General features: G+C 37.3%; 1 protein-coding gene across 1 annotated transcript in view; it reads left to right on the forward strand.

Moving 5' to 3' along the window:
• Positions 1 to 27,973, forward strand: part of LOC150099091 (tensin-1-like) — a 780,515-nt gene that overhangs the window by 376,403 nt on the left and 376,139 nt on the right. Inside the window, exon 15 of the mRNA XM_090405808.1 lies at positions 20,162 to 20,227. Coding sequence (XP_090261934.1) covers positions 20,162 to 20,227 — 66 coding nt within the window. The remainder of the gene's footprint in view (positions 1 to 20,161; positions 20,228 to 27,973) is intronic.

Consider the following 27,973-nt stretch of genomic DNA (forward strand, 5'->3'; position numbering starts at 1 on the left):
ATATAACCACAAGTAAGAACATATCTTAAAATTATTTCAATTTGATATGATAAGAGCTGAGAGATCTGGGAGTGAGGTTGGATAGCAACCTGAAGTGCAGTGATCACATCTGATAAGACTGTATGAACATTATAATGAATTATGGCAATGATGACAAGGACACTGAAATGACATGCAGAAGCAAAGAGGTTATGGTTCCCTTGTAGAAGGCTTTGATCAGCCTGCGGATGAACTACAGTGTGCAGATTTGATCACGTAGTTTTCAAAGGGATGAGAATGTATTGGAGGTGGGGGGTATAGAGAAGGTTCATTAACTCAGTGTCAGGTCTATGGAATGTCAGATACCATGAAAGATTGAGAAAATGCAACTTGCTGAGTCTTGTGAATAAAAGAAAGAGAAGGGAATATGATTGAGATGTACAAAATGATTGGAGACTGTTACCAGATTAATGTGGAGGAAGGAGATTTTTCATAGAGTGGAAGGAGATGAGTAGAACAAGTTGCCACTGTATAAGGAGGGTATGAGCAAAGGAAGTGAAAAGCATATTCTTTGCATGGAGAGTGATTGGTGAGTGAATGCATGAACGAGCATGTGGAAACTGTGAATAGATTTAAAGCATGGTTTGATGAACTTTTTGCATGATAATATGGACCTCCTGCCGTAAGTCCTTCAATTCCATGGAGGTCAGATGTGAATAATGATGATTATAGAGACAATTTCAGACAGGTTTTCATAACAGAAAGCTATATGCATGCATTTTTTGCAGCAAACATGTTCTTTGTTATGACCCAAATCAAAGACTACTAAAAACAGCATCCAAGTTATAAGAGAAGTAGATTCTTGAGATTTATATGTGACAAAAAAACAACAACTGATATTTCAATATCATATGCCAGCTGTAAGATAAGTGTCAAAGAATGATGAATATCCTTTACTGCTTAGCTTCCATCTCTTGAATACAGACACATTTTTTGCTCCATTGATATTAAGAACTTATCAAGTTAGGATTTGATTATGGGTCTCAAGTCTGTACTTCTGCCAGATACAGTACACTTCAATGGTTGGGTCCTGTATCCCATCCACTGAACTGAGACACTTCGAACATCATTATTCATAGCAAATGAACCATTTTTGTGACTTCAATGTAACAGCTGTCAAATATTATGCCATCATGCAGCATGTTGGGAAGTGACAGGATGTAGCATGGTTCCATCATGCATCTTCTCCTTCTGCAGGTTAGGTAAACATCACACCTATTCCTCTGTCTACCAGCAGCTATTTCAGACCTGTAGAGAAAAAAAAAAACTCTAATTTTCTACCATTCTACACAGGCAGTTGAAAATCAACCTATAGCAGCTGTCTTCTTCTTCCTATTGTAGAATTTAGACCAAGTGGCCTGTTCTGGTCTCATGCCATTGCTTTCTTGGTCTTCCAATTCTTCTTTTTCCATTTATTTTATATCTGTATAATATTTTTGACAGTCTGCTATTGTCCATTCAATTGAATGCTATAGTTCTAGCCATTTTATTTATTTACTTATTTTTTAGACAGAACGTTATATAGTCTGATTCTGGTGTGTTTTGTACCAAGGCTGACTTAAATAAACTAAGTTTGTTATATTTATAGATATAGATATTTTAATATCTATATCTTTTCCTCTTCATATGATAAGTCACATCTCAGCATTTGAAAGTATTTACTTGTTCTAATATTTTATTATCTATCACTATTTTACTTTTTACTGGGTTTTCTCCTTTGAATGCCATTACTTTTGTCTTTACTTTTGATATTCTATATTAAATTGTTCTGAAATTTCATTTAATAATTTTACTGACAGATCATTAGACATTGCATTTAATAATTTTACTGACAGATATTAGCTACATCAAAAGGTGGTAGCACCTTCTGATGTAGCTAATACAATTTGATCATCTGCAAATAATATTGTATCTATCTTTATTCATGGGTTTTATTTATATACCATTTGGGTCATGCTGTTTCCAGGTTATCATTTTATTTATATGCAGTCTTGCCATAAATGCTGGTAAAACTTCTGCACCCCCCCCCCCCCCCGCGCTGCTCATAGAATTGCGTGAGCCTGGTTCTGTTAATGACAATGTATGCAGCCAACATATGCATGTTTATCAGCATAGAGAGAGAGGTCTAGCTGTAGAGGTTAACATGCAGTGGCAAAATTATGAGAACTGTGCAGCTGTAATAGCACATCACAAGGTTGGAATACAGCAAACTGTTATTTTCAACTTATTAATAACACTCGGGATCAGTAGGATGTTTGTGTATCAGACTATTAACCATTATAATGATACAGAAGACGTATCTGACCACCAAAGAACAGGTCGCCTATGCTACATTAGGATCTAACAGAGCTTGTGAGGACAGTGAAGACATGCCTCCACTATAATCCTCTGTGAATGCAAAAATTGATGTCACGAGAGTTGAACGTTTTACATGTACTAACTGATGACCTGGGGGTGAGAGCCTGTTGTCATTCTACTGGACACTTCCTAACAGGATAACTTATGTGGCAGATAGTGACAAAATCAAAGGCACTTCTCCAGCAGTGTGCGAACAACATTAAGAGAGAGATGATCTTCACAGATGAGAAGAATTTCACATTGAAGAGGCATTTAACTGCCAGAATGATCAGGTATATGCCCTGGATGGTCACACAGCACATGCCATAGCATCCAGGACTCAGAGAGGTCATCATCCCACATCAGTGATGGTTTGGTGTGTATATGTGTGGGGGGACATATCAGGGATATCCAAGTTGTATTTCTGCGATAAAGGGATCAAAACCTTTGCCAGAGTGTATCAAGACATCATGCTGAAACCCGTAGTATGGCTCCTGAACAACACCATGTTTCATGGTAGGCAGTGGACCTTCCAACTGAACTCAGCCCCTACACACAAGGTGAGGACCACACAAAATTGGTTGGAGGTGAATGTGCCATCTTGAAGTCTCAATCTGAATCTGTTGGACTTCAAATTGTGGCCGGAGCTAGAGAGAGAGAGAGAGTGTAGACTGCAAGAAAAGACACCCAAGCTTTGCCAACCTGTAGGTGGATTTGGAGTAAGCAGTGGCAGCATTTTCATTGGATGTTGCATTCTGCCATCAGCATATGGCATCACAGACTTCGGGTGTGAATGAAAGTGAACTCGCATTCAGTTGAATATCAGTTAGCCAGTCTTACATAGAGGTGGAAAGGTTTGTACCCCCAGAAACTCTGGTTTTTCGTCCCACATAACAGACAAACTAGCGATAAGTATTTTCATCTTTTTTTTCAATTTATTTCACATTGGCAAACTGCACTCCTTCTCCTCAGTGGGCTTTTCCATTATACTTTTCATCACTGGCATATCTGACTGAATATTGTTATTTTTCACTCTCTTCAATAACTTTCTGATCTGTGTTCACATTCTCCTGTTAACAATCAAATTACTATTTTCTCCAAAGTCATCACAACTAATGGCTCTTTTTCTCATTTATTACTCATATTCAAAGTCTTGCTCACTTTGCTCCTCTTTGAAAACAAACTTTGTGTACTATATTATTCACCACAGTCTCTAATATTGGAATCCTCATGTATGCCACTATGGGATTATTCACAATTTTTTTTTTTCTCCTGGCTGTCTTTCACCCATTTTCTTTGGCATCCTTCCATTTTATATACTCATCATCCTAATCTCATGCTGCATATATTTCATCTTATTGTCTACCTTCATTCAACTGCTTTCAACTTGTTTACTGCTACTCTTATTATCTTGCTCACTAGCATATGTGCTCTTGCTTATTAGAAATTCATAATAAGTGGTGCACCATTCACTATTCTCATTCATAAAAGCATCACAGTCCATTAGGATAACAGACTTTCTCATATAATGAGATAATGAATACTCTTATTCATTATCTCATAATGAGTAAGAATATTCACATACATATCTACTCAGGCATAGACACATTCCTGACATTCCACTATCCTCATTAAAAAAAAAAAAAAATCCCACTGACCTGTGAGTTATTCTTTGCAACAAGCATAATCTTACTGCTTTCTTCTCTATGTTGATACTTTCTATAATGTACTGTGAACTATATTGTGAATTTTTCATTCTACAACAAAAATAAAAAGTAACATTCTTTCCTTTCCTCTTTATTTTTTTAAACTTTAAACCATTATTCCTGATGAATACTATAATATTGTATTGGGATTCGATGATAAGAGTTATACTTAATGAGAAAGTGACAAAAGCATATTTTCTAGATGCAAAAGATAAAGGATGTTAGTGAAACTTTAAGTTTGCAGAAGAAAGAAGTGAACAAACTAATTCTTTTGACAGGCACAAATGATTTGAAAGGTGAGAAATATGCAATGAGAAAAGATATGAAAGTCTGGCTACAGAAAAAGTACCCAAGGAATGGAAGGAAGGTAAGATTGTGCCATTGCATAAGGACAGTAGCAGACTGGAAGTGTCTAATTATAAGCCAGCTTGTGTGTCATCAGTAGTTGTTAAGATCTTGGAGAAATTATTGGGGGACTATATAGAGCGTTGGGCAGATGAGGGTAATGTTATCTGTGAGAATCAACATGGATTTGTTAAGGGACACTCTTGCTTAAGTAATATGATTGCCTTTTATAATAAAGTGACAAGAGCAGTTGATGAGGGAAAGACACACACTGCTATTTTTTTTTATTTTGCAAAGGCATTTGACAGGGTGCCACATGATAAGCCGATATTTAAGTTACAGCACATGGGTTTAGATATCAGATTAGTCAACAGGATTCAGGATTGGCTGTCTGATAGACATCAGAGAGTCGTGTATGGTGGGGCAATATCGGAAGCAGATGGTTACAAGTGGGGTTTTCACAGGGCTCAATACTGGGACCTGTATTGTTTAACCTTTATATCATTGACATTGGCAATGGAATTGCAAGGGAATATTCAGTTGTTTGCAGATGATGTGAAGCTGGGAAGGGTTATAAGTAATAGTGCAGATGTGGTAGTCCTGCAGGAGGATTTAAATAAACTTGACAGATGGGCAAATGAATGGGGGTATCAGTTTAATGCAGCAAAATGTAAGGTTTTGAAGTTTGGGATACATCGATGAGAGGCTGTGTACTCGATTGGAGGAGCTGTACTGGAGGAAGTAAGGGAGACAAAAGATCTGGGGGTGATGATTGATAGAAAACTGAAATTCAGGGGGAGGGGACATATTGCAAAGGTGGTGAAGGTAACCCAGAGGATTGCTGCAATACTGAGAAGGACACTGACCTGCAGAGATAGAAAAGTTATCATTCTGTTGTTTAAGACCCTGATCAGACCACACTCACACTGTGGAAAGGTTGCAGAGGCAGATAACAAATATGCCTCTGCACTGTACAATGTTAATTATGAGGATCGGTTGAGGGAATGTGGACCACAGAGTTTGGTGGATAGAAGAAATACAGGTGATATGAACAAGACTTTTAAACTGTTGAGAGGCAGTTGTATGGTGTACACTAGGGAGTTCTTTCATTTGGTGGAGCAGTGGGAAGGAGTGGTTTCTTTGTGTGGAGGGTGGTTGAACCTTGAAATGCATTGCCTGATAGAGTGGTGAGAGCAAGAACGGTCAATGAGTTCAAAGAGTGGTATGACAGACTGTGTTTCCTAGGGAGGATCTCCCATAATGAGTCTCTTGACTCCATGGAGGCCTGAAAATAATAATAATAATAATAATAATATAAAAGTTGTTGCAAGAAGCAAAAATGAAGAGTAAGACAGTAAAGGTTGTGAGTCTGCTGTCTTGATATGATAAACAGAATTGAGAAGGGCCATGATTGTCAATGAGAAGATTGTGCAGAAGGAACGGTGTGCAATTTACAGAAGTTGGAGTGAATTTGATGGATGTAAGGACATATATATGTCCAATGAACTGCACTTGAATGGTTCTGGAGTTAGATGCTTGGAAAAAGTGTTGTTCAGTGAGAGGTTGGAAATACAAAACCAGGGAAACTAGCGATATGTATCTCTAGTTTCCATGGGATAAATAAATATTAGTGCAGGAATGATTATGAAGAGCTGGGTGCAGTTTCCCAGGTTTTGAATCTTGAATGGGCAGGTAATATGACATTATGTTAGGGGCCCAAGGGGATGTTGAAATGCATATACAAAAATGCCTGAAGTATCAGAAATAAAGGAGAGGGGGTTTCTATCATGGCCAACTCAAGTTGGCAAAAAATTATTGGCATCAGCAAGAACTGGTTGTCAGAGAATGATGTAGTTACAGGAATAGAATTTAATGGATATTGTCTCTTTCAGAGAAAATAGAAGAAATAGGGTAGTAGGAGAGTATCACTAATGATAACTGAAGAGCTCCAACCAACAAAAACAGAAGTTAGTTAAGATTGTAGATCTGATGGAAATGGTTTATGTCAGGCTCTTTGGTGTAAGATAGAGGCCAACAGAACAAAATATTTTGTTGATTACTGCTGTAGATCTGGGGATCCAGAAGAAGATGTGGATGACATGCATCAGTAGATTAGCACAATGAATACAGGTCAAGCAATTATCATGGGAGACTTCAACTATAGTGAAGGGATAACATCGGAAGGGATCTTCTGATGCTATTACCAGATCCAACGCTCAAATCCCTCTTCCATCATGTGCTGTTTCAGGTAATTATCCCTTTGTAACTGTATAAATTTCATTTTCATTTTAGCATGTGCCCTTCCTCCTTCTAGTCTATATCACTATAGTTGAAGTCTCCCATGATAATTGCTCGACCTGCACTCGTTGTAGTGACTCTACCTCTGATCAGGGAAAGTGACCATGCAGTCTTGTCCTGGAAGGTTTATTATTATTATTATTTGACACCTCCAGGGAGTCCAAAGACGCATCGAGGGAGAGTGTGCCAACAGCATCGAATGATTAGTCCCCTTCCAACTACTAGCTGTGCTCAAACTTACTTAACTGAGCCATTAGTAGCAGAGGCTCTACCAATCGACCAACCTTTGCTGGCAAGTTTGCTCAGCTTGTGGAAATTTCAGCCAAGAAAGGATTTATGAGAAACTATAAAAGCTGTTGATTATGACAAGCTGAGGAAGCAACTTGTAACCATGTCATGGCTTAAGAAACTATATAGAATGAATGTTGTTAGTGCATGGAAAGTGATTGAGGATTATTTGAGCAAGGCACTATCAGAAGGCATACCCAGGGTCAGGAGGATAAACCAAGTAGGGATTAAGTAGATGATTAGCAGTATAAAGCAGGAACTGCAAAAAAAAAAAAAAAGAAAGCATTGTGGAAGAAATATAAATAACAAGGTGATCAGCATGCCCATCAGCAGTATAAATCACAAGCAAGAAGGGGTATTGGCATGGTAAGGAAGGTTAAATCAGATTTCAAGAGAAAATTAGCTAAGCAGGCGGAAGTAAATTCAAAAGAGTTTTTTTGCTATGTAGCAAGTAAGAGAAAGAATGATTATGGAAAGATAACTTTACTCAGTGCTGATGGTAGGAAAGTGACAGATGCAGAAGAAATAGTTCAGTTAATAAGTGATCACTTTGCAAAGGTATATCATCCCTTGACTTTGCAGTTTACTAAGGTGACAGAGACTGATGTGAGCAATATATTGGAGGTACTCAGTATATTGAAAAATATCAAGGTGAATGCAGCAGCCAGCCTAGACTATATGCATGCTTGTGAGCTATGAGAATGTGCAAGTGAACTGGCAGTGCCTCTGACAAAGTTGTTTAATCTACGAGGGTGGTCTGAAAGATTCTCAGCCTTGACCATAGATGGCAACACTATTGGAAAGATTTTTTTTTCTAAGTTGGTACATCTGTCATAAGCATCGATGTGAAATTGAAAGTCATTCCATCAAGTAGTTTGTTTTTTATATCTGTCTGAAGCAAAAGTGTTGTCTGTATCCCTTGAAATGGATAAAATTGAGTATCATGCAGTTATAAAATTCTTTATAAAAGAAGGTTTAACTCCAAAAGAAATTTATTCGAAGTTCATAAAAGTTTATGGGCGCTCTTCTCCTTCATCTTCGACAATTAAGAAATGGGCTGCCGAGTTTAAACATGGCTGTACCAGCCTTGAGGATGATCCATGTGAAGGACGTCCAAAAAATATAACAACACCAGAAATCATTGATCAAGTGCATTGATCATTGATTTAGTGACCAGTGAGTCAAAGGGTGTGAAATTACAAATGAAAACGCTTTGCACAAGATGGGTGCCACGCTTGCTCACAGCAGATCAAAAACGCATGTGCATGAAAATCTCTGAACAGTGCTTGGAGCATTTTAACAAGAATAAAACTGATTTTGTGTGTCAATTTATTACAATAGATGAGACTTCGATTCACCATTATACACCAGAATCCAAATAGCAGTCAAAACAGTGGACAGAAGCCGGTTGTTCAGTGCCAAAGAAGACAAAGTCAGTTCCATCAGCAGGAAAGATTGTGGCATCGATGTTTTGGGATGCTAAAGGCATTTTGTTTATTAATTATCTTGAGAAGGGTAAAACAATAACAAGGGAATTTTATTCCAATCTTTTAACCAGGCTAGACAAAATCGTGAGAAAAGACTCAGTTTACAGAGAAAAAAACATCTTTCATCAGGACAGTGCACATGCCTACAAAAAGTTTTGGCAATGGGAAAATTAAGGGATCTGCACTATGAATTGTTGGAATATCCTCCTTATTCCCCAGATTTGGCTCCCTCTGACTTCTATCTCTTCCCAAAACTTCAGAGATTTTTCTCAGTAAGATCTGCAAAATACCTCTCTACAGCTGCAATCACCTTTTGATTCCAAGAAAAATGCTGACCAGTGAGGAAGAGTTTTAGTTTTGGGAAGAGATAGAAGTTAGAGGGTGCCAGAAGAGGGGATAATGGCACTGGAGCATCTCTGGAATAAATGTATTAGTCTTAAGGAAGATTATGTTGAAAAATAAAAATAATTTTGAAATTATAAATTAATTTTGGAAGTTTTTTTTTCCCACTTGGTTAGACTATAATAAATCTAGTTTAATCCTTCATCCAAATGTAAGCAAACAAAGTTTGCACCTGAAGTATCTTCAGGACCAAGGCAACTCATGGTAAAGGTGGACCAAGCTCTCATCACCCCCTGTCTTAGTATCTCCCATAATGCAAATCACATCTCCTTGCAGACATGTATAATACTATGCATTAAGGGAAGGGCCACTATCCAGACTGGTTTTGATCTTTATTGAATGTTCAAGTACAGGTCAAACTCCAAAGGAGATGTGCTTTGCATTATGGGAGATACTAAGATAGGGAGCGATGAAAGCTTGGTCCACCTTTACCACGAATTGCCTTGGTCGTGAAGATACTTCAGGTGCAAACTTGTTTGCTTACACTTGGATGAAGGATTAAACAAAATTTATTATAGTTTTTTCATTGTTAGGCCGAGAACTTTTCAGACTACCCTCATAAGTCTCAGCTCTGACAAGGTTCCAAGGGAGTGGAAAAAGGGTAAGATAGTTTCATTACATAAAGGTAGCTACAAGACAGAAGTAGTAAATTACAGACCACTGAGTATTTCTGGAGTGGTGGTTAAAGTAATGGAAAAGTTGGTTAAAAGTAAAATTCAGGAATGTGTGGATAGGAATATGATAATTTATAGGGGACCGCATGGATTTGTAAAAGGTAGGTCCTGCCTCAGCAATTTATTCACATTTTATAATAATGTGTCAGCAGAACTGAATAAAGGAAATGGCTACACTATGACATCATTGGACTTTGCAAAGGCATTTGAGAGAATACTGCATGGAAAACTATTAACATAAGTTGGAGCAAATGGGAATGGATATGAGGCTGGTGGCATGGATAAAGGGATGGCTGATATACAGACATCAGAGGGTGGGTTTTTTGGAGGAGAGGAATCAAGGCAAATGAGGAGGGCTAGCGAAATTCCCCAAGGCTCTGTACTAGAAGCAGATTTGAAGGGAAATAATGAATTGTTTGCCGATGATGCAAAACTAGGGAAGGCAATAGTTGATAAAGGTGGTGCAGATATCTTACAGAATGATTTAAATAAATTGGCAGTTTGGACAAAGACAATGGTTGTCAATTTAATTTTGTAAAATGTAAGTTAATGGGAGGTGGCTAAATGTGTCGAATTTCAGAGCTGGTAAGTTTGACAAACTTAGGAGATTGCTTGGATCAGTGCCATGGCATGTAAAAAATGCAAGGGCTGGATGTTGATAGTGCAGGAGAAGTGGTAAAAAAGTATTTGGGGGAGGTAATGGAAGACTGCATACCTAGAGTCAGAAATGTGGAGGGAATTTAAGGAGAAAGGTGACCAGCAAGCACATGAACGGTACAAGGCACAGGCCTTCTATCGTTCGATTGTCTTTAGCATTATGATAAGAAAAGCAAAAGCAGAGTATGAAAAGAAATTAGCAATGCAGGCTAAAGATAATCCCAAACAGTTCTTTCGATGTAACCATCTAACCATATGCAAGTAAAAGAAAGAATGTTTATGGCAGAATGATTTTAATGAATGACACTGGTAGGGAGGTAACTGAATCAGTCCAAATAGTAGAATTACTAAGTGAATAGTTTGCCAGAGTATATCATCCAGGTGGTGATATTGCAGGAATGTGAGAAGCAAAGGCTTATATTGGAACTGAGGTAAATGAAATGGAGGTGCATAGCATTTTACAGAACCTTAATGTGAATACAGCTGTGGGATTGGATGGATATCAGCTCGAGTTTTATGAGAGAATTGTTAGTGCCCTTGACCATATTGTTTAATCCAAGTCTCAGTTTTGGGCTAGTCCTGAAGGGAAGAAAGAGGGGAAAATAGTTCCATTGCATAAAGGAGACTCCAAGACTGATGTAGCAAATTACTGACCGATCAGCATATTAGGAGTAGCTGTCAAAGTATTGGAGAAGTTGGTTAAGAGCAAAATACAGGAATGGATAGATGGAAATAGGATACTGTATGGGGACAACATAGTTTTGTGAAGGGTAGGTCATGCCTCAGTAACTTGCTCACATTTTATAATACTCTGACAGCTGGATAAAGGTTTACAGTGATACTCCTGGACTTTGTAAAAGCCTTTGGCAGGATACCACATGGTATTCTAATCAGTAAACTGCAGTACATGAGGATGGAGATAGGGTTGGTGAGCTGGATCGGAAGGTGGTTGATGGAGAGATATCAGGGTAGTTTATTCAGGAGTAGAGTCCAAAAGAAGACCTGTGACTGGTGGAGTACTGCAGGGTTCTGTGCTTGGACTGCTAATGTTTAATTTGTATGTTAACGATATAGGAAAGGATCTGAGAGGAACTGTTCAGTAGCTTGCCAATGGTACAAATTTGGGTAGAGCAATAGCTGATGTCAAAATTTTGCAGGATGATTTGAATAGATTGGCAGACAGGACAAAAAAGAATGGATGTCAGTTTAATGTGGCAGAGTGTAAGGTTATGCATTTTGGGGTGAAAAGATTATCAACTGTATACCACATTGGTGGAACTGTACTGCAGGAAATTGATGAAGAAAAAGACTTGGTTGGATAGGGAATTAAAGTTTAGGGGACACGTAGCAAAAGTAGGTAAAGCAGCTCATCAGATCATTTGGTTACTGAATAATACTTTGATGAGCAGAGACAAACAGTTATTGTTCCTCTTTATCGAGCCTTGATAAGACCCCCCCCCCCCATCTTAACTACTGCTTGCAGATCTGGGCACCAGGGTTTCTTGGCAATGAGGAGGAAGTGGACAGGATCCAGAGCTGAGTGACCAAGATGGTAGCAGGTCTATGGAATGAACCTTACGAGAACAGGTTGAAGATTGGATTACAGAAACTGGTTAATAGGTGGAAAAGGGGGTGAAATGATTGAAATACACAAATAACAGAGGGGTTTTTACAAGATTAATTCAGAGGAAATTTTTCAGAACAGTGTGGTGGTGGGAGAACTAGGGCCATCCATGGAAACAGAGTACAGTACAAGTGTGGTTAGCAAGGGTGTTAGAAGTAAGTTTTTTTTTTTGTTTGGAGAGTAGTGAATGAGTGGAATAGGTTGCCAGAGTTTGTTCTGGATGCCATGACTGTGAATGATTCAAAGTAAAGTATGACAGATACTGCAAAAAAGGTTGGATAGTTTTTGGCAGGATGTTTAGGGCCTTCCTCAATGAGTTGAAGGACTCCTTGGAGCATCTCATAATAATAATAATATATATATATATATATTAGGATAACCAAGTAATTTTATAAACTTGGTTATTTTAACTACTAATCCCAAGTATGCAAACAATTAAGTTTGTGCCTGAAACAAAGTCTAAAGATAGTACAACACCAGGGCAACTCATTGTAAAGGTGGGTAAAGCTCTGATCACTATTCTTAGTATTTTCTCATAATGTAAAGCACATCTCACTAGAAGATGTATACTGCAATGCATTATGGGTGGGGTCACTACCCAGACCGGTTTCAACCTTTTTTGAGGTCTCCTTAGTGAGTAGCTAGACCCTAAATACCAAGGTTTTAGTAATACAGAGCCTTATCACCTTTACGTATAGAAGTTGCAACAAGGTGTTTTTATTTTTAATAAAAATCTCTGGAGGAGATATAGATGTAATAAGTATATGTAATTTTATAAACTTGGTTATTTTAACTCCTAATCCCAAGTATGCAAACAATTAAGTTTGCGCCTGAAACAAAGTTCAAGTCTAAAGATAGTACAACATCAGGACAACTCATTGTAAGATGGTTAAAGGTGGGTAAAGCTTTGATCACTATTCTTAGTATTTAATAAATTATTCTTATTTTAATAAAAACACCTTGTTGCAACTTCTATAGGTAAAGGTGATAAGGCTCCATATTACTAAAACCTTGGTATTTAGGGTCTAGCTACTCACTGAGGAGACCTCAAAAAAGGTTGAAACCGGTCTGGGTAGTGACCCCACCCATAATGCTTTGCAGTATACATTTTCTAGTGAGATGTGCTTTACATTATGGGAAAATACTAAGAATAGTGATCAGAGCTTTACCCACCTTTACAATGAGTTGCCCTGGTGTTGTACTATCTTTAGACTTGAACTTTGTTTTAGGTGCAAACTTAATTGTTTGCATACTTGGGATTAGGAGTTAAAATAACCAAGTTTATAAAATTACTTGGTTATTCTAATATACAATATCCCCAAGTTAAAAAATTTATTACATATATATATATATATATATTTTTTTTTTTTTTTTTTTTTCAGAATTCATTTTTACTCGGTTGGAATATTATGAAAAAGCTTTAATGACTGATACAGAGAGATAAAAAGATGACATGATATATTTGAAAAGATACTACAAGTACACTAGTTTCATTGAATAATTCAACAAAACTAGTGTACTAGTAGTATCCTTTCAAATATATCATGTCATCGTTTTATCTCTCGGTATCAGTCATTAAAGCATTTTCATATATATATATATATAATATTCAGTTATATTGACTTGGTAAGTAGATATGCTCATGTTTTTTTGACTGACTGAAACCAAGAAAACAAATAAGTTAATTTAATGAAGCAGAGAGCATGTTTCGTCAAACATGAAAAATTATCGCGAGAAAATCCTGGCATTATTAGAATCAGATATCATTATTATTATTATTATTATTACGGGTATCTCCATGGAGTCAGTAGACTCATCGCGGGAGACCCAAACTAGAAAAACAATATCTGTCATATCTCTTCTTGAATTCATTTACAGACGAAGAGCTCACAACTAAGTCAGGCAATGAATTCCACTCATTCACCACCCTCCAGGCAAAAAACCTTGTTCTGACACCTTTGTTAACCACACTCTTCTTTAATTTCTAGAGATGACCTCTTGTTCTTCCATCACTATCACACAGCTGAAACATTTCCCCTGCATCAATCCTATAAAAACCTTTTAGTAATTTGAATGTTTCTATCATATCCCCTCTTCTTCGCCTATCAACCAATCTCTGCAATCCACAAGCTCTCAATCTATCAATGTAGGGAGCATTTTTTATATCACTCACCAACTTGGTCACTCTTCTCTGAACCCTCTCCACAGCCTCCTCATCTCCAAGGAATCCAGGTGACTAGACCTGAGCACAGTAATCCAAATGTGGAAGTATCAATGCTTTATAAAGGGGAATAATAACCTCTTTATCTCTGGATGTCAGCGTGTTCCTCAACAACCAAGTAATCCTATGTGCAATCTTGGACACCTTAGCAATGTGTCCTCTGAACTTCATCTCCCTATCTACCAATACCCCTAAGTCCCTAGCCTCATCAATCTCTTGGAGTACCTTTCCATCGATGTAGTACACAGCTGGTAAGCTTTTAATCCCAAAATGCATGACTTTACACTTTTCCACATTGAACTGACATCCATTTTCTTTTGCCCATTTTACCAGCTTATTTAAATCCTCCTGCAAACTTTCAACATCAGCTTGATTTTTTATTGCACTACACAACTTTGCATCATCAGCAAACAACTGAATATCTCCCTTCAAGCCGTTTCCTATATCATTTATATACAAATTAAACAACATTGGCCCAAGCACAGAGCCCTGAGGCACACCACTGGTCACCTGCCTCATTCTGGACTCGGCTCCTCCATACACCACCTTATGGTATCTCTCCCTGAGCCATTCTCCTATCCTTATCACCAATTTAATATCCATTCCCATCTGCTCCAATTTGCGTAACAGTGTTCTATGGGGTATCCTGTCAAAAGCCTTAGCAAAATCCAGAAGTACCACTGTGTAGCCAGTTCCTTTGTCCAACTCAGATGTTATTCTATTATGAATAGTTAATAGATTGCTAAGGCAGGATCTACCTTTAACAAAACCATGTTGGCCTCTATAGAGTATCATATCCTGATCCACCCATTCTTGAATTTTGTCTTTAACCAACTTTTCCAATACTTTTACCACTACTCCTGAGATGGTGATTGGTCTGTAATTCAATACCGCAGTTTTAGATCCACCTTTATGCAAAGGAACCACTTTGCCTAACTTCCACTCCCTAGGGACCATACCAGAGTTCAAACTTAAATTAAATATCCAGGTAAGAGGGGTTGACAATTCATTTGCACATTCATGCAACACCCGAGCTGATATTCCATCTAAGCCTACCGCAGTGTTTGCATTTAAGTTTTGCAATATATTTAATACCTCTGATTCTTTAGCTTCAATTCTCACATTAGGTATTGCTATAGGTATAGAGATATCCTCACTTGGGTGATAGACTTTTGAGAAGTGATCACTCAGTAACTCGACTATTACATCTGATTTTGTCACCTCAATACCATCAGCACCCACTAAGGTTATCCTTCCGAAGTCATTCTTCCTCTTACTTGCCACATAGCGGAAGAACTCTTTGGGATTATCCTTGATCTCTTTGGCTAAGGTCTTCTCATAATATGATTTAGCTTTTCTTACTATGCTGGTAACCTTCCTAGCTTGAGCCTTGTACTGCTCATGGGTGTCCTGATCGCCTTTCTCCTTGTAAATTCTCCATAACATTTTCTTTTTTTGCAGTTCAAGCTTGATACTACTGCTCATCCATCTAATGCCTGCCTTGTTTGATCTCCTGACCATGGGGACACAATCTGATATTGCTTTCCTCAGATACCCGCTGATTTTATCCCAAGCACTGCTAACATCTTTCCCTTGCAATATGTTCTGCCATGGGATGGCTGCAAGCTCACTCCGAAGCTTGTTATAATTGCCTAACCTGTAGTTCCGTACATACCCCTTCTTAATAGAAAAATCCACAGATTTTGCAACCTCCCAAGTCAATACCACATGATCGCTTTCACCAACTGGAGGTAACGAGGACACCTTACTTATGCATATAACCTCTGAACCAATAACCAGGTCCAACACTCTTACACCACGTGTCCCTTCAGTTACGTGCTGTTTCAAGTAATTATCTCGTAGAAGATGTATGAACTCCATTTCCTTTTTGCTACGTGATATTTCCTCCTTCCAATTGATATCACCATAATTAAAATCCCCCATAATAATCACTAAGCCCTCACTCATTGCACTAAGTTGCACATGCATGAATTCAATATCTCCCCCCGTACTCCCTGGCCTATAGCAGCATCCAACTGTATATTTGGTTGCGTTGGTCACTATTTCGCACCAGACTGCCTCAAATGAACTCTCATTCACATGTCTATCATCATGATATACTACTTTCTTTGGCTGCAACACATCAGCTATCATCAACAGTACTCCTCCTCCCGTTCTATCTTCTCTATCCTCCCTGAAAATACTGTACCCATCACATTCAATTCCAGTGACCACATCTTCTGCTGACAGCCAAGTTTCACTAATGCCTACAACTTTTGGTGAGATTTCACTGACTAATGCCAAAAATTTTTCTCTCTTATTTCGAATGCTTCTAGCATTGGTATACAAAAATTGCAGATTCCCTCTAGATCTTGTACCGGCTTTAGAACTGATATATAAGTCACTAACTACCGTAGTCCTATGCCGATTTTTATCCCCTCTCTTCTGCAATTTATTCTGCCCATAAGGATCAATAAATACATAATCAGTGCTAAAGTTTCTCTCTCTTACACTCAACCTTTTCAATATTAGTTTCCCTGCTCAATAACTTCAACCTGTTCAGAAAACAATAACTTCTTCAATCGCTTATGTCCTTCCATGTTAAGATGCAGTCCATCTCTAGCATACAACTGCCTTTTTCCTTCAAACACACTCCAAACATCAACAAACTCCAGACCTCTTTTTCTGCACATTCTTGCAATCATATCATTCATTATCATTGCTCATCTACTTAACTTGTAATTGTCAAAACGAGGCAGCACACACACTATTCTCCCATTGACACTTTTCCTCTTCACAATATCTAATAATGTTCTTAAATCTTTTCCTACCCGATTTATACTACCTCTCAGGTCATTCGTACCCACCATAACTATCATCTTGTCTGCTTCATGCCCTCTCTTTATTGCTAAAGCCACTCTTTCTATTGTCCCATCAGCCAAGCACTCCTCATGCATACCACTCTCCATACCCTTAATCATAGAATCACCATATATTTTACCACTCTTAACTTCATTCAAGTCCACACTCATGGACTCATTCTCTACACTATTCAGCATGACTCTCCCAGCTTCATTACTCAACTCTCTATTACTTACCCCCCCACTCTCACTACATCTCATTTCTTCTAGGCCACTTGTGGTTTTATTATGTTGACTCCCAATCACTCCCATACTATTTATTACTGAATCATTCACCAAAGACTCACCCATATGTAATCCTGTTCTAGTTACTTCAGCTAAAGTAATCTCTATAGTCCTAATTTCTCTGTTTAACACATTAAACTCAGCTTTAACTTCCAGTATCTCCTTACCGATCACTTCCACTTCCTCATGAAGAAGATGAAGGTCATTTTTCATTTTCATAAACTCCCGCCGAAGTTCTTCCGCTACGGTCCCGATGTCAGCTTCCAATTGTATCTTCTCTGAACTTGATCGAGACCAACAAGAGAGATACATAAACAAACAATCTCCTTAAGATGACAACGGAACTTCCAAGAAACACGCGTCTTTCTCTTCAGTCTTTACATCCACTTATTCCAAGATTATACAGCCTTCCAAAGGTGCATATAGAAAATTGTCTGCACAGGCCAATAGTTGATAGCATTGATTCACTGACATATAAATTATCAAAATATCTAGCATCTTACTTAAAGGATCTAGTAGGAAAATCTTCCTCTTATATTAAAAATTCAACAGACTTCGTTTCTAAAATTAAAGATATAAAGCTCAAGAATTCCGATATTATGGTGAGCTTTGATGTTGTGGCATTTTTTACAAATCTTCCAATGCAAGATGTCCTCAGCATTTTAAAAAACAAGATCTCTAAAAAGATTTTTGCTCTTCTCTTGCACTGTATTAATTCAGGGTATTTCAAGTTCAAAGAGGAAATTTATAAACAGAATAAAGGACTAGCTATGGACAGCCCCCTATCTCCAATAGTGGCCAATATTTTCTTTGAGGACTTCGAGGAAAAAGCCATCTCTAAAGCAAATTTAAACCTAGAACATAGCTCCACTATGTGGATGATATATTCCTTATTTGGGAGTATTGTTGGTGTAGAGAATCTTCATCTTTCTAAATCATTTAAGCAACTTCCACCAAGACATAAAATTTACTGTCGAGATTGAAGAAAATGGTTATTTCTTCAATTTCATTTCTTGACACGAAACTTACTAAGATGTCTGACTCTTTAAAAATCTCAATCTTCAGGAAATCAACACAAACACAGATAGATACTTATATGCATCCTCACATCACTATCATACACAAAAGTTAGGCATCATTTCCACATTGTGCCACCGTACATGCTCAGTATTGTCTGATGAAGAAGAAGAACCAAAAAATGAACTAAAATATCTAGAATTATTAGAGAAAGAACTTTCTCTGATAATGGATACTCTTCCAAAAACATCAAGAGGTAACTATACCAGCACCCTCGAAACAACACAGACTCCTAACAACCCTAAGGGTTATTTCTTTATACCACATCAGCTCGCTCTCCCCGAAACTAGGATGAATTTTGAAAAAATTTAATATAAAAACGTGTTTCTCAACTTTTCCAAAACTAAGGTCAGTTCTACGCCACCCAAAACAAGCTCATAACCATCTTCAGTTCCCCTGTGTATACAAAATAATATGTGATTGTGGGAGACCACACTATGGCCAAACTGAGAAGTCAATCCTCCTATGGCTAGAAGAGCATCAGAGAGACATTGCATACAATAGAATCAGAGCAAGTGCACTCTCAAGTCACGTCTTATTCTCAGTGAGCGTACACAATGAAGGCCACCAACACGGAATAAATTGGAATGCAACATCAAATGTTTATATTTGTCACAATGAAGTGGAATGTCGTATAGTTGAATCCAAAGAAATTATCCTAGACTCTTCTCACATCAACAGCAACCTCAGTTATAGTCTACCTGACTCACATAGTTCTACCATTAGATACTGGCATACGCATGAACTCATATGCTCGTACGTGAACAACAATAGAACTGCAGCACAGACTATAATGACGATTCAAACTTAACTTCAGTTTACAAGTCTGTTATTATAATGGTATGGTGTGTTTTATGGTTTTTCATTTGCTTTAAGTGTTCACATCCCTGAAGAAGTCATTTTTGATGAATATACAGATATACTGTATATTATTATACTTATATCTATAAAAATTATTTTATTTTGTTAATTAAATTATATTTATGTATATTTTTTATTTATTTATTATTATTATTTTCTTATTTTTTTATCATTTAACACAATTTATATTTTATCATTTATCTTACTTTTGTGTGTTTTGTCATATAGCTTGCGTTTAGTGCATATGTATGATGATGACCTTGCCACAGAGGGCAAAACATCAGGTGTTATTTTCATAATTATAAGTCAAGTAACTACTCCAACATTGTTTTTTTGTCTCCATAAATTCTTCACAATGAATGCTGATCACCATGCAGCCATAAACATATTTAGCACATATATTAACATGTAGTGTTAATATATGCGCTAAATATTTGGCTAACACAGAATATTAAATTGTTAATATTGATAATGCAAATTGGGAAGAATTATAGTAAGTGATGTTGATGTCTGATCCATTGACGAGATTTAAATAGACTTTGAGCTTGTGCAGATAGGTTGCTTTTTTAATGAAAAACGAAGAGGTTGTACTTTGAAGTGAATGACACAACCCTATATCTCTGAATTGGTGGAACTCTGCTCTGTCGATAAGATTAGTGGTAATAGTTAATGGAGGCCTGAAATTCACAGGCCATATGCTAGTATTGCGCAAAATGTAAAGCAGAGTCGCTGCTCTAACAAAGGATTTTATATATAGAGAAAGAGATACTTCTGTATAAACCCTTGACAACATTAGTGTTTTTCTTGTTTGTTTCAGTTGTGAAGAGGAAGCTTTTCTTTCTGCCTGGATGTCTGATTTCAGGAAATAATAATGAATTATATTTTGTCAGGAAATAATTCTGTACATCACTTATGCATATTCAAGGAAGTATGTGCATGTTTTTAATTTGTGTGTGTGTGTGTGTATTTATCTATTTATTTATTTACTTATTTATTTAGATCCAAGGTTTCCGGAAAGTGGAAAAGTTGAATTGAGATTTTCATATTGTCCTGATGATTACAAAGGTAAGCATAAGTTTTTATTTCTGATAACAATATATATTACTATACTTTTCAAAATAAATAATTGGATATATATTATTTTTTTTGTTCTCATTCATTTGATATGAAATATTCACAAAATGTGATTATTTCAAGTTATTTCTTTTATTACAATCCCATCTGAAAAACCCAATAAAACAGCATCGTTATTACACCCTCAATGGAATCAGCAGACTCATCATGGGAGATTCATTCAGCTGACAACATATTTTTCAAACTGAACCCTAAAATCTTTAACATTCACAAATTAAAAACATATTCAGGTAATGTGTTCCATTCACTCACAGTTCTTCATATAAAAAATCTACTCCTCGCACTCTTCTTCACTACACTCTTATACAACTGCCAGGCATGACATCTGGTTCCTCCTCTCACTTTTTACTCTTGTTATAAACCCCTCTGTGTTAATCCAATAAAATTCCCAGTTCGATTTTTGTAGTGAAGAATCTTTCATCATTGTTAAAGAATCTTTTTATGGTTTTTTTTCAATTGAAGGTGAGTTAGCCGATCTCATACACAGGTAGTAGGTTTTTTTCCCCAGAAACTCAGGTTTTTCATCCTGCATACAGACAAATCAGCCTTCAGGACACACACACACACACACACACACACACAAAAAATACTAGTGGTTGGGCAGTAGATGGTGTTGGTGTAGATGATGGAGACGTGTGGAAATGGTGAAGATGGAGAGTAGAGTAGGTGCCCTCCCTTGATGGGCTAGTACTCCTTGGAGGTGTCACGAAATAATAATAATAACTCTATCAATGTCACCTCTTTTCTACTAAACTCTGTAATTTACACTCCTTTAACCTCTCTAGACCTAATATTGTCATAGTCACTTGTCTCTGAACCTACATCAATGTTTAAACATCACAGTAAAAACTAGATGAACAAATATCGACACAGTAGTCCAAGTGTAGTGTGACCAGCTTTATACAATGGCACAATCACCTCCTTATCCTTACATGTCTGTGTACTCCTTAGCATAGTGGCAAGCAAAGTGCAGTCATTGCAATACTTGCACTACATCCTCTAAACTTCAGTCTATCATTCTCAGATCTGAAATCTCATCTGCTGCAGGAAGAGTTAAAGGAAATTCTTCCACTATACTTCTCAGCTTCCTAGCCTATACTTTACAGTCCTCTTGAATCTGATCACTACCAACTGATTTGTACGTCCTGCATAATATGCTCTTTTCCAACAATGTTTTCAATCAAGCAAATGTAATCTTTTCCACTTGCTTGATTTCACTATTGATCCATTTCACTCCTACTCTGTTCTACTTATTCATTTAATTCTTAGTATTCAATTATACATTGCTTGTGTCGGATACTACCTTAATATGGTGACAGTGCATGAATTCTCATGCACTGTCACCATATTTTCTGAACAGTTTATCAACCCAATGTATTGATTCTAGGATATCACCAAATCAAACACTCTGAAACCTAGAGTGGCTTCTGTCATATGCTGGCCCTTAGAAATTCAACAAATTCACTCTCATTGTTTTCATACACTACTCCTCCTTCCAATCTATATTCAGGTAATTTAAAGTCTTCCATTAGCATCACTTTCTTTTTACATGCGAAGCCAATTTGCATGAACATTTCACAGTCAGTATTCTCTACATTCTCTTGTTTATAGCAACCTCCTAATGGATACAATTCATCTGTTAATTTCAACTTCACGCCAGACAGATTCAAAATTTTCATATGCACTACCATTTTCAACTTCCACTCTTTGTGGACATATGTATTCTGCTATTATTAACAATAAATTATTATTATTATTATTATTTGACACCTCCAAGGAGTCCATAGACTCATCGAGGGAGGGCACCTGCTCTACAACTCTGTCTCCACCAACTGACCGCAACTACACCAACGGCATCTACCGCTGACCACCACCACTAGTATTTCCACAGACAATCACAAATATCTATGTCCATGGCAGGATTCAAATCCCCAGCCTTTTGGCTGGAGAGTGGATACGCTAACCACTTGGCCAGCCAGGCTGGCAAGAAATGAGGAATGGTAGTATTTACTCTTTCTCATTTAACCTGCGTAGCTTTCTAGAATACTGTATATCCTTTCCTTTCAATTTCTGGGAGTGCAAATCCCCAGATAAAGAATTTCAGTTACATCAATTAGCTATGGGCATACTGACTCAATCAATGCAATAAACCTATCATCATCATCATCATCAAATTCCTGCCATGTATCCTCAAGGGGTGTAAAGGATATGATAAGTACTACATGAAAAATGAAAAATTTACATCATTACTAACTTCCTCTCTACAGTTTTCCTCCAAATCAGTCAACAAGTTACTTGTCAAGACTCCAACATTGCCAGATCTTATATTTCTATCGTCTAAGGCACTTTGTACCGTATCAATCCACCTATATCTTGGTCTTCCTCTGGGTCGTTTTCCTGCCAACTTAGCAGAGAACACTTGTTTTGCTAATCTTTCCTCGCCCATTCTGTTTAAGTGACCATACCACCTGAGATTAGCTCTGCTAACACATTCCTGGATGCTGACAATGTCAAGTTCTTTCCTAATATTCTCATTTTTAATATGATATTGCCATTGATGCCATCTGTTCACGCCACTAATCTTTCTCAGGACTCTCATATCTGCGGTCTCTGGTCTTTGGTCAAGTGTTTTACTCCTGACCCAGCTCTCAGATCCATAAGTTAAAACTGGTTTGAACATTGTCTTATATACAGCTAATTTAGTGTTCTGACTAATTTCTCTCTTATTCCATGTGAATTTATTCAATTGACTTCCTACCATACCAGCTTTGTTGATTCTGTTCTCTATTTCCATATTTAATTTACCATATTCACTAAAAATCGTGCCTAAGTAGCTGAAATGTTTTACTTGCTTTTATTGTGTTGTGAATGGGGAACCTGCGGTTCCTCGTTCACAACACAGTTGACATTTTCAACAATTCTACCTATTGTCATTGTCTTTTTAATGCTGACCTTCATACCATATCTATTACAACAGTTATTCAATTTAGTCAGGGAATCTTGCAGACTTGAAGCGGATTTATTTAGAAGTATAACATCGTCCGCATAAAGCAAAGAGCTGACATTAACATCTCCAATTTTGATATCATGTTTAATACCACTTTCCTTCATAATGTGATCCATATAGATAATGAATAACAGAGGGGATAATGTACATCCTTGTCTCACACCAGATTTAACATTAAACCATCTTCCTGTACTTCTTTCAATTCTAACTGCTGACTTACAACTCAAATAAAGACTAAGTATTGCTTGATATAATGCCCCATTGACACCATATAACTGTAGCGTATTGAATAGCTTCTCTCTTGGCACCTTGTCATATGACTTTTCCAAATCGATAAAACTTAAATACAGATCTTTGTTATATTCCCATGATTTCTCCACTATTTGTCGTAAAGTGAAGATCTGATCCTGACAGCCTCTATTTGACCTGAATCCAGCTTGTTCTTCACCAAGCTTTTCTTCCACAATTCTTCTCAACCGTTTCTCAAGTATACTTGTATATATCTTACCAGGAACGGTCAATAGGGATATACCTCTGTAATTCTCACATTCAGTTTTATTTCCATTTTTATATATAGGTGCTATGAGAGCTCTACTCCAATCATTGGAAATTCGTCCCTCTGTCCAAGCATTCTGAACTATGCAGTGCAGCCACCGTGAGACTTTTATACCACCATACTTCAGCATTTCTGGTCGAATATCATCTACTCCTGCTGTCTTTCCACATTTTAAGCCTTTGATGGCTTTTTCTACTTCACGTAAGGATATGTATTCTTAACTGCATGCCTGGTCAGTGTTTTTTTATCACTGTGCTGTCATCACTGCTTGCTTCTTTTAGCAAATTTTCAAAGTAACTACTCCATATTTTAAGGATATCTTTTTCTCCTGTTTTCATGTCACCTTTATCATCTCTAACTCCTTTTACAGTACTCTTTCCTCCATTTCTAAGCTTCTTCAATAACCTCCAAAATATTTTGCCACCTTCTTGATATTTATTTTCTATGTTCTTGCCAAAGTCCTCACATTACGTTTGTTTAGCTGGTTTTACACAGTGTTTAGCTTTCTTACATTTGTCTCTGTATTCTCTAAGAGCACAAGCTGACTTATTTGCCAGGAACTTTTGATATGCTTTCTTCTTTTCCTTCACTGCCTCTTTAACTTCTTGTGTCCACCATGGAGTTCTAATTTTTCTATCCTTGCAGACAACTTCACCACATGCCTCTCTAGCTGAATCAATCAGGGTTTTCTGCAAGGCTTGCCACTGAATCTCCAAGGTTTGGTTCCTGTTCTCAAACTGTTTCATTTTTCCCTCAATAATCTTTGTGTATTTTATTCTACACTTCACATTTGAGAGCTGCTCAACTTTTATTCCCTTTAAAACTTTCTTACATGTCATTCTTTTCAATATGAAATTCAATTTTATCCTGCTCAAGACTAAATAGTGATCACTTCCAACTTCAAATCCTCTGTACACTCTTGTGTCCTGCACCAGGGAGAAAACATCACTATCAACAATAACATAGTTAATTAGACTTTTCTTATTCTTTGCCTCTTCTCTCCATGTGAATTTGTGCACATTTTTATGTTGGATCATGGTGTTACTAATAACCAGTCCATGTCCTGAGCAGAAATCCAACAGGTATTTGCCATTATTATTAGCTTTGTTCTTTTCTCCAAATTTTCCCCAAACATTTTTGCATGTCTGACAATCACTTCCTACTCTGTTATTTAGATCCCCAACAAGGACTAACTTTTCCTTTTTCGTTGTGTCGGAGCTTTCTCTAGAGCCTTAAAAAAAAATTCCTCCACTTCAACCTTAGTAGAGCCTCCTGTGGGACCATAAGGCACAAATAAGTCTCATTGTCCAGTTCCCCATTCTGATATTTTCCCAAATCACTCTACTTGACACAGCTTGCCATTCAAGAAGATGAGCCACGTATTTTCTGTTGAATACTATGGCTACCCCTTCTTTTCCTTGATTGTCATTGCCTGAATATAACATTTTGTATTTATTTCTCAGAAAGATCTCACCAGTTTTTGTCTTTTTTTGTTTCAGTCACCCCAAACTCAGCTTCCCTTATTTTGAGTAATCCTTATATTTTTATACAAACACGACAAAATCTTGTCTTTGAGGACATCCCACCAACACCATCACTCTGCTCTAGATGCTACACCACGCCTCTCTCTCTCTCTCTCTCTCTTCAGTCTGATCACATCCATTTCCATGATCCTGAGTCTGATTGCCATTCCTACTTGTCTCATCACCATCTTTATACATTTCATCATATTGTCCTGCTGCAATCACATCTTCAATCTCTTATCTATCTTCCTTATGTCCTCCAACCTGCTTCACAATCTTCCTTTGATCATCTGTTACACTAATTTCTTGATTCTGTACCTTTTCAGCAAGCAATGTTTTCTCTAAATGTCCCAGACAAAACACATTAATCAGCCTTTAAACTTTCCAACATCTCTCTTCGGATTCAGTCTAAAGATTCACAAACCGAACACTTGCTTTTCCTCATACAATTCAACCATCTTGCCATTTATTATCTCTACTCTCCTTCTCATCTCACTGTTATCATATCTGGGCTAATCACTTTTCCAAACAATATTATCATCATTTACCTCTCTTAACAGCTTCTTGATATTAATCTCCACATTCCTTTTTTTAATTGTCTAAGTTATTCATGCCCATAAGTACTACTAATTCTGATGTTTGCTTTTTCCTTCTCTGCAAAGCATCAGTTATTTGTTTCTATATTCCATCACAAAAACATGTTTTGTGTAATTTGTTAATCAGCATACAACTTGCTCCTTGCTCATTTACATCAGCCAAACTCATCTTTAAATATTTAATCTCATCTTCCAGACTCTTCACTTCACCATTCCTTTTCATCAAGTTTTGCCTAAGATCTTCCATGCTATCTGATTTTAGTTTTTTACTGGAAGTGCTAGCTCCCATTTCAAAACACTCTAACCTATCATTACGCTTCTCACATGTGTTAATATTTTCATTTGTTTTTCACCTAATAGTCTACAAATCTTTCACATTTTTCAATGTATACAAAAAACATTTCTTGCAATGCATCCATTGAGAAAAATGCAATGTAAATCTCTATTTGTGTACGAGGCTTTCCCTGTACCAGGTGTGTGTTTGCTTATGAATGCTATTTTCAGAAAGGAAAAAGCAGCAGGAAGAACACACAGGAACACAATGAGAATAACAATCACTACTGAAGGATGCTTGTATCCCACACGATAAGAAAGGAAGCATAATTATAAAAAAAAAAGCCACACTAAACTATTAAATAGTTTAAACTCTAGATAAATAGTAGATATTGATATGATATGATTGAGACTTTTAAACTGTTGAGAGGTGGTTACAGGATTGAAATTGGGGAGTTCTATAATAAATTTAGTTTAATCCTTTATCCAAGTGTAAGCAAATAAAGTTTGCGCCTGAAAATATCTTCAGGACTGAGGTAAGGTAGTACAATACCGGGCAACTCGGAGCAAAGGTGAACTAAGATAACATCACTCCTATCTCAGTATCTCCCATAATGCAAAACACATCTCCTTGCGGATATGTATAATGTTATGCATTAAGGGAAGGGCAACTAATCCAGATGGGTTTCGATCTTTATTGAGGTCTCATCAGTGGGAGCCAGGCAAGTTCTTTTGCTTGGTTGAACAGTTGAAAGGAGTCATGACAAGGGGCCATCTCTGGAAGTTACGAAAGGAAACTGTGAGAAAGAGGGTGAAGAGTGGTTTCATTTCTTTGCATGGAGGGTGGTTGAACCATGGAATGCATTGCCTGATAGAGTGGTGGGAGCGAGAACAGTCAATGCATTTGAGGAGTGGTATGATAGACTTTGTGTTTCCTAGGAGGGACCTCCCTTGATGAGTCTTGATAGACTTGTGTTTCTTAGAAAGGACCTCCCATGATGAGTCTTTTGACTCCATGGAGGCCTGAATTATAATAATAATAATTAAAGATAATTAAAGGCCTGAATTATAATAACAATAATAATAATTAATAATAATTAAACGAGCGCTTCCCATGTGTCCATACATTTGCCTTTTATTAGTGCATTTCATTAAGGTTTCACTGGCTTGACAGCTGTTTCAAACTGGTCGATTCTCTTCAGATACCAGGCAATTCAATTTGTTCAAAAGAACATCATAGGTCTGAACTGAGACTTCAGTTACAAAGTATCGGTAATAGATTCATTCCATATTCTTGATATGTTGTTGATACTCTTGTCGAGAGGTGGTTACAGGGTTGACACTTGGGAGTTCTTTTGCTTGGTCGAATAGCAGGAAGGAGTGATGACAAGAGGCCATCCCTGGAAGTTACGAAAGGAAACTGTGAGTAAGAGGGTGAGGAGTGGTTTCTTTGCATGGAGGGTGGTTGAACCATGGAATGAATTGCCTGATGGAGTGGTGAGAGCGAGAACGGTCAATGAGTTCAAGGAGTGGTATGATAGACTTTGTGTTTCTTAGGGCGGGGGACCTTCCCTCGATGAGTCTGTGTTTCTTAGGAAGGACCTCCCACGATGAGTTTTGACTCCATGGAGGCCTGAATAATAATAATAATAATAATAATATCTGAATTGCCATGGTCTGCAGTGCTGCTTCTGAAAACCAAAGAAAGAGGGAAGGGGTGGG

The sequence above is a fragment of the Typopeltis vanoorti genome, chromosome 15, assembly GCF_054136105.1.
Source record: "Typopeltis vanoorti isolate ZY-2024b chromosome 15, IOZ_Tvanoo_1.0, whole genome shotgun sequence".
Taxonomy (NCBI): Eukaryota; Metazoa; Arthropoda; class Arachnida; order Uropygi; family Thelyphonidae; genus Typopeltis; species Typopeltis vanoorti.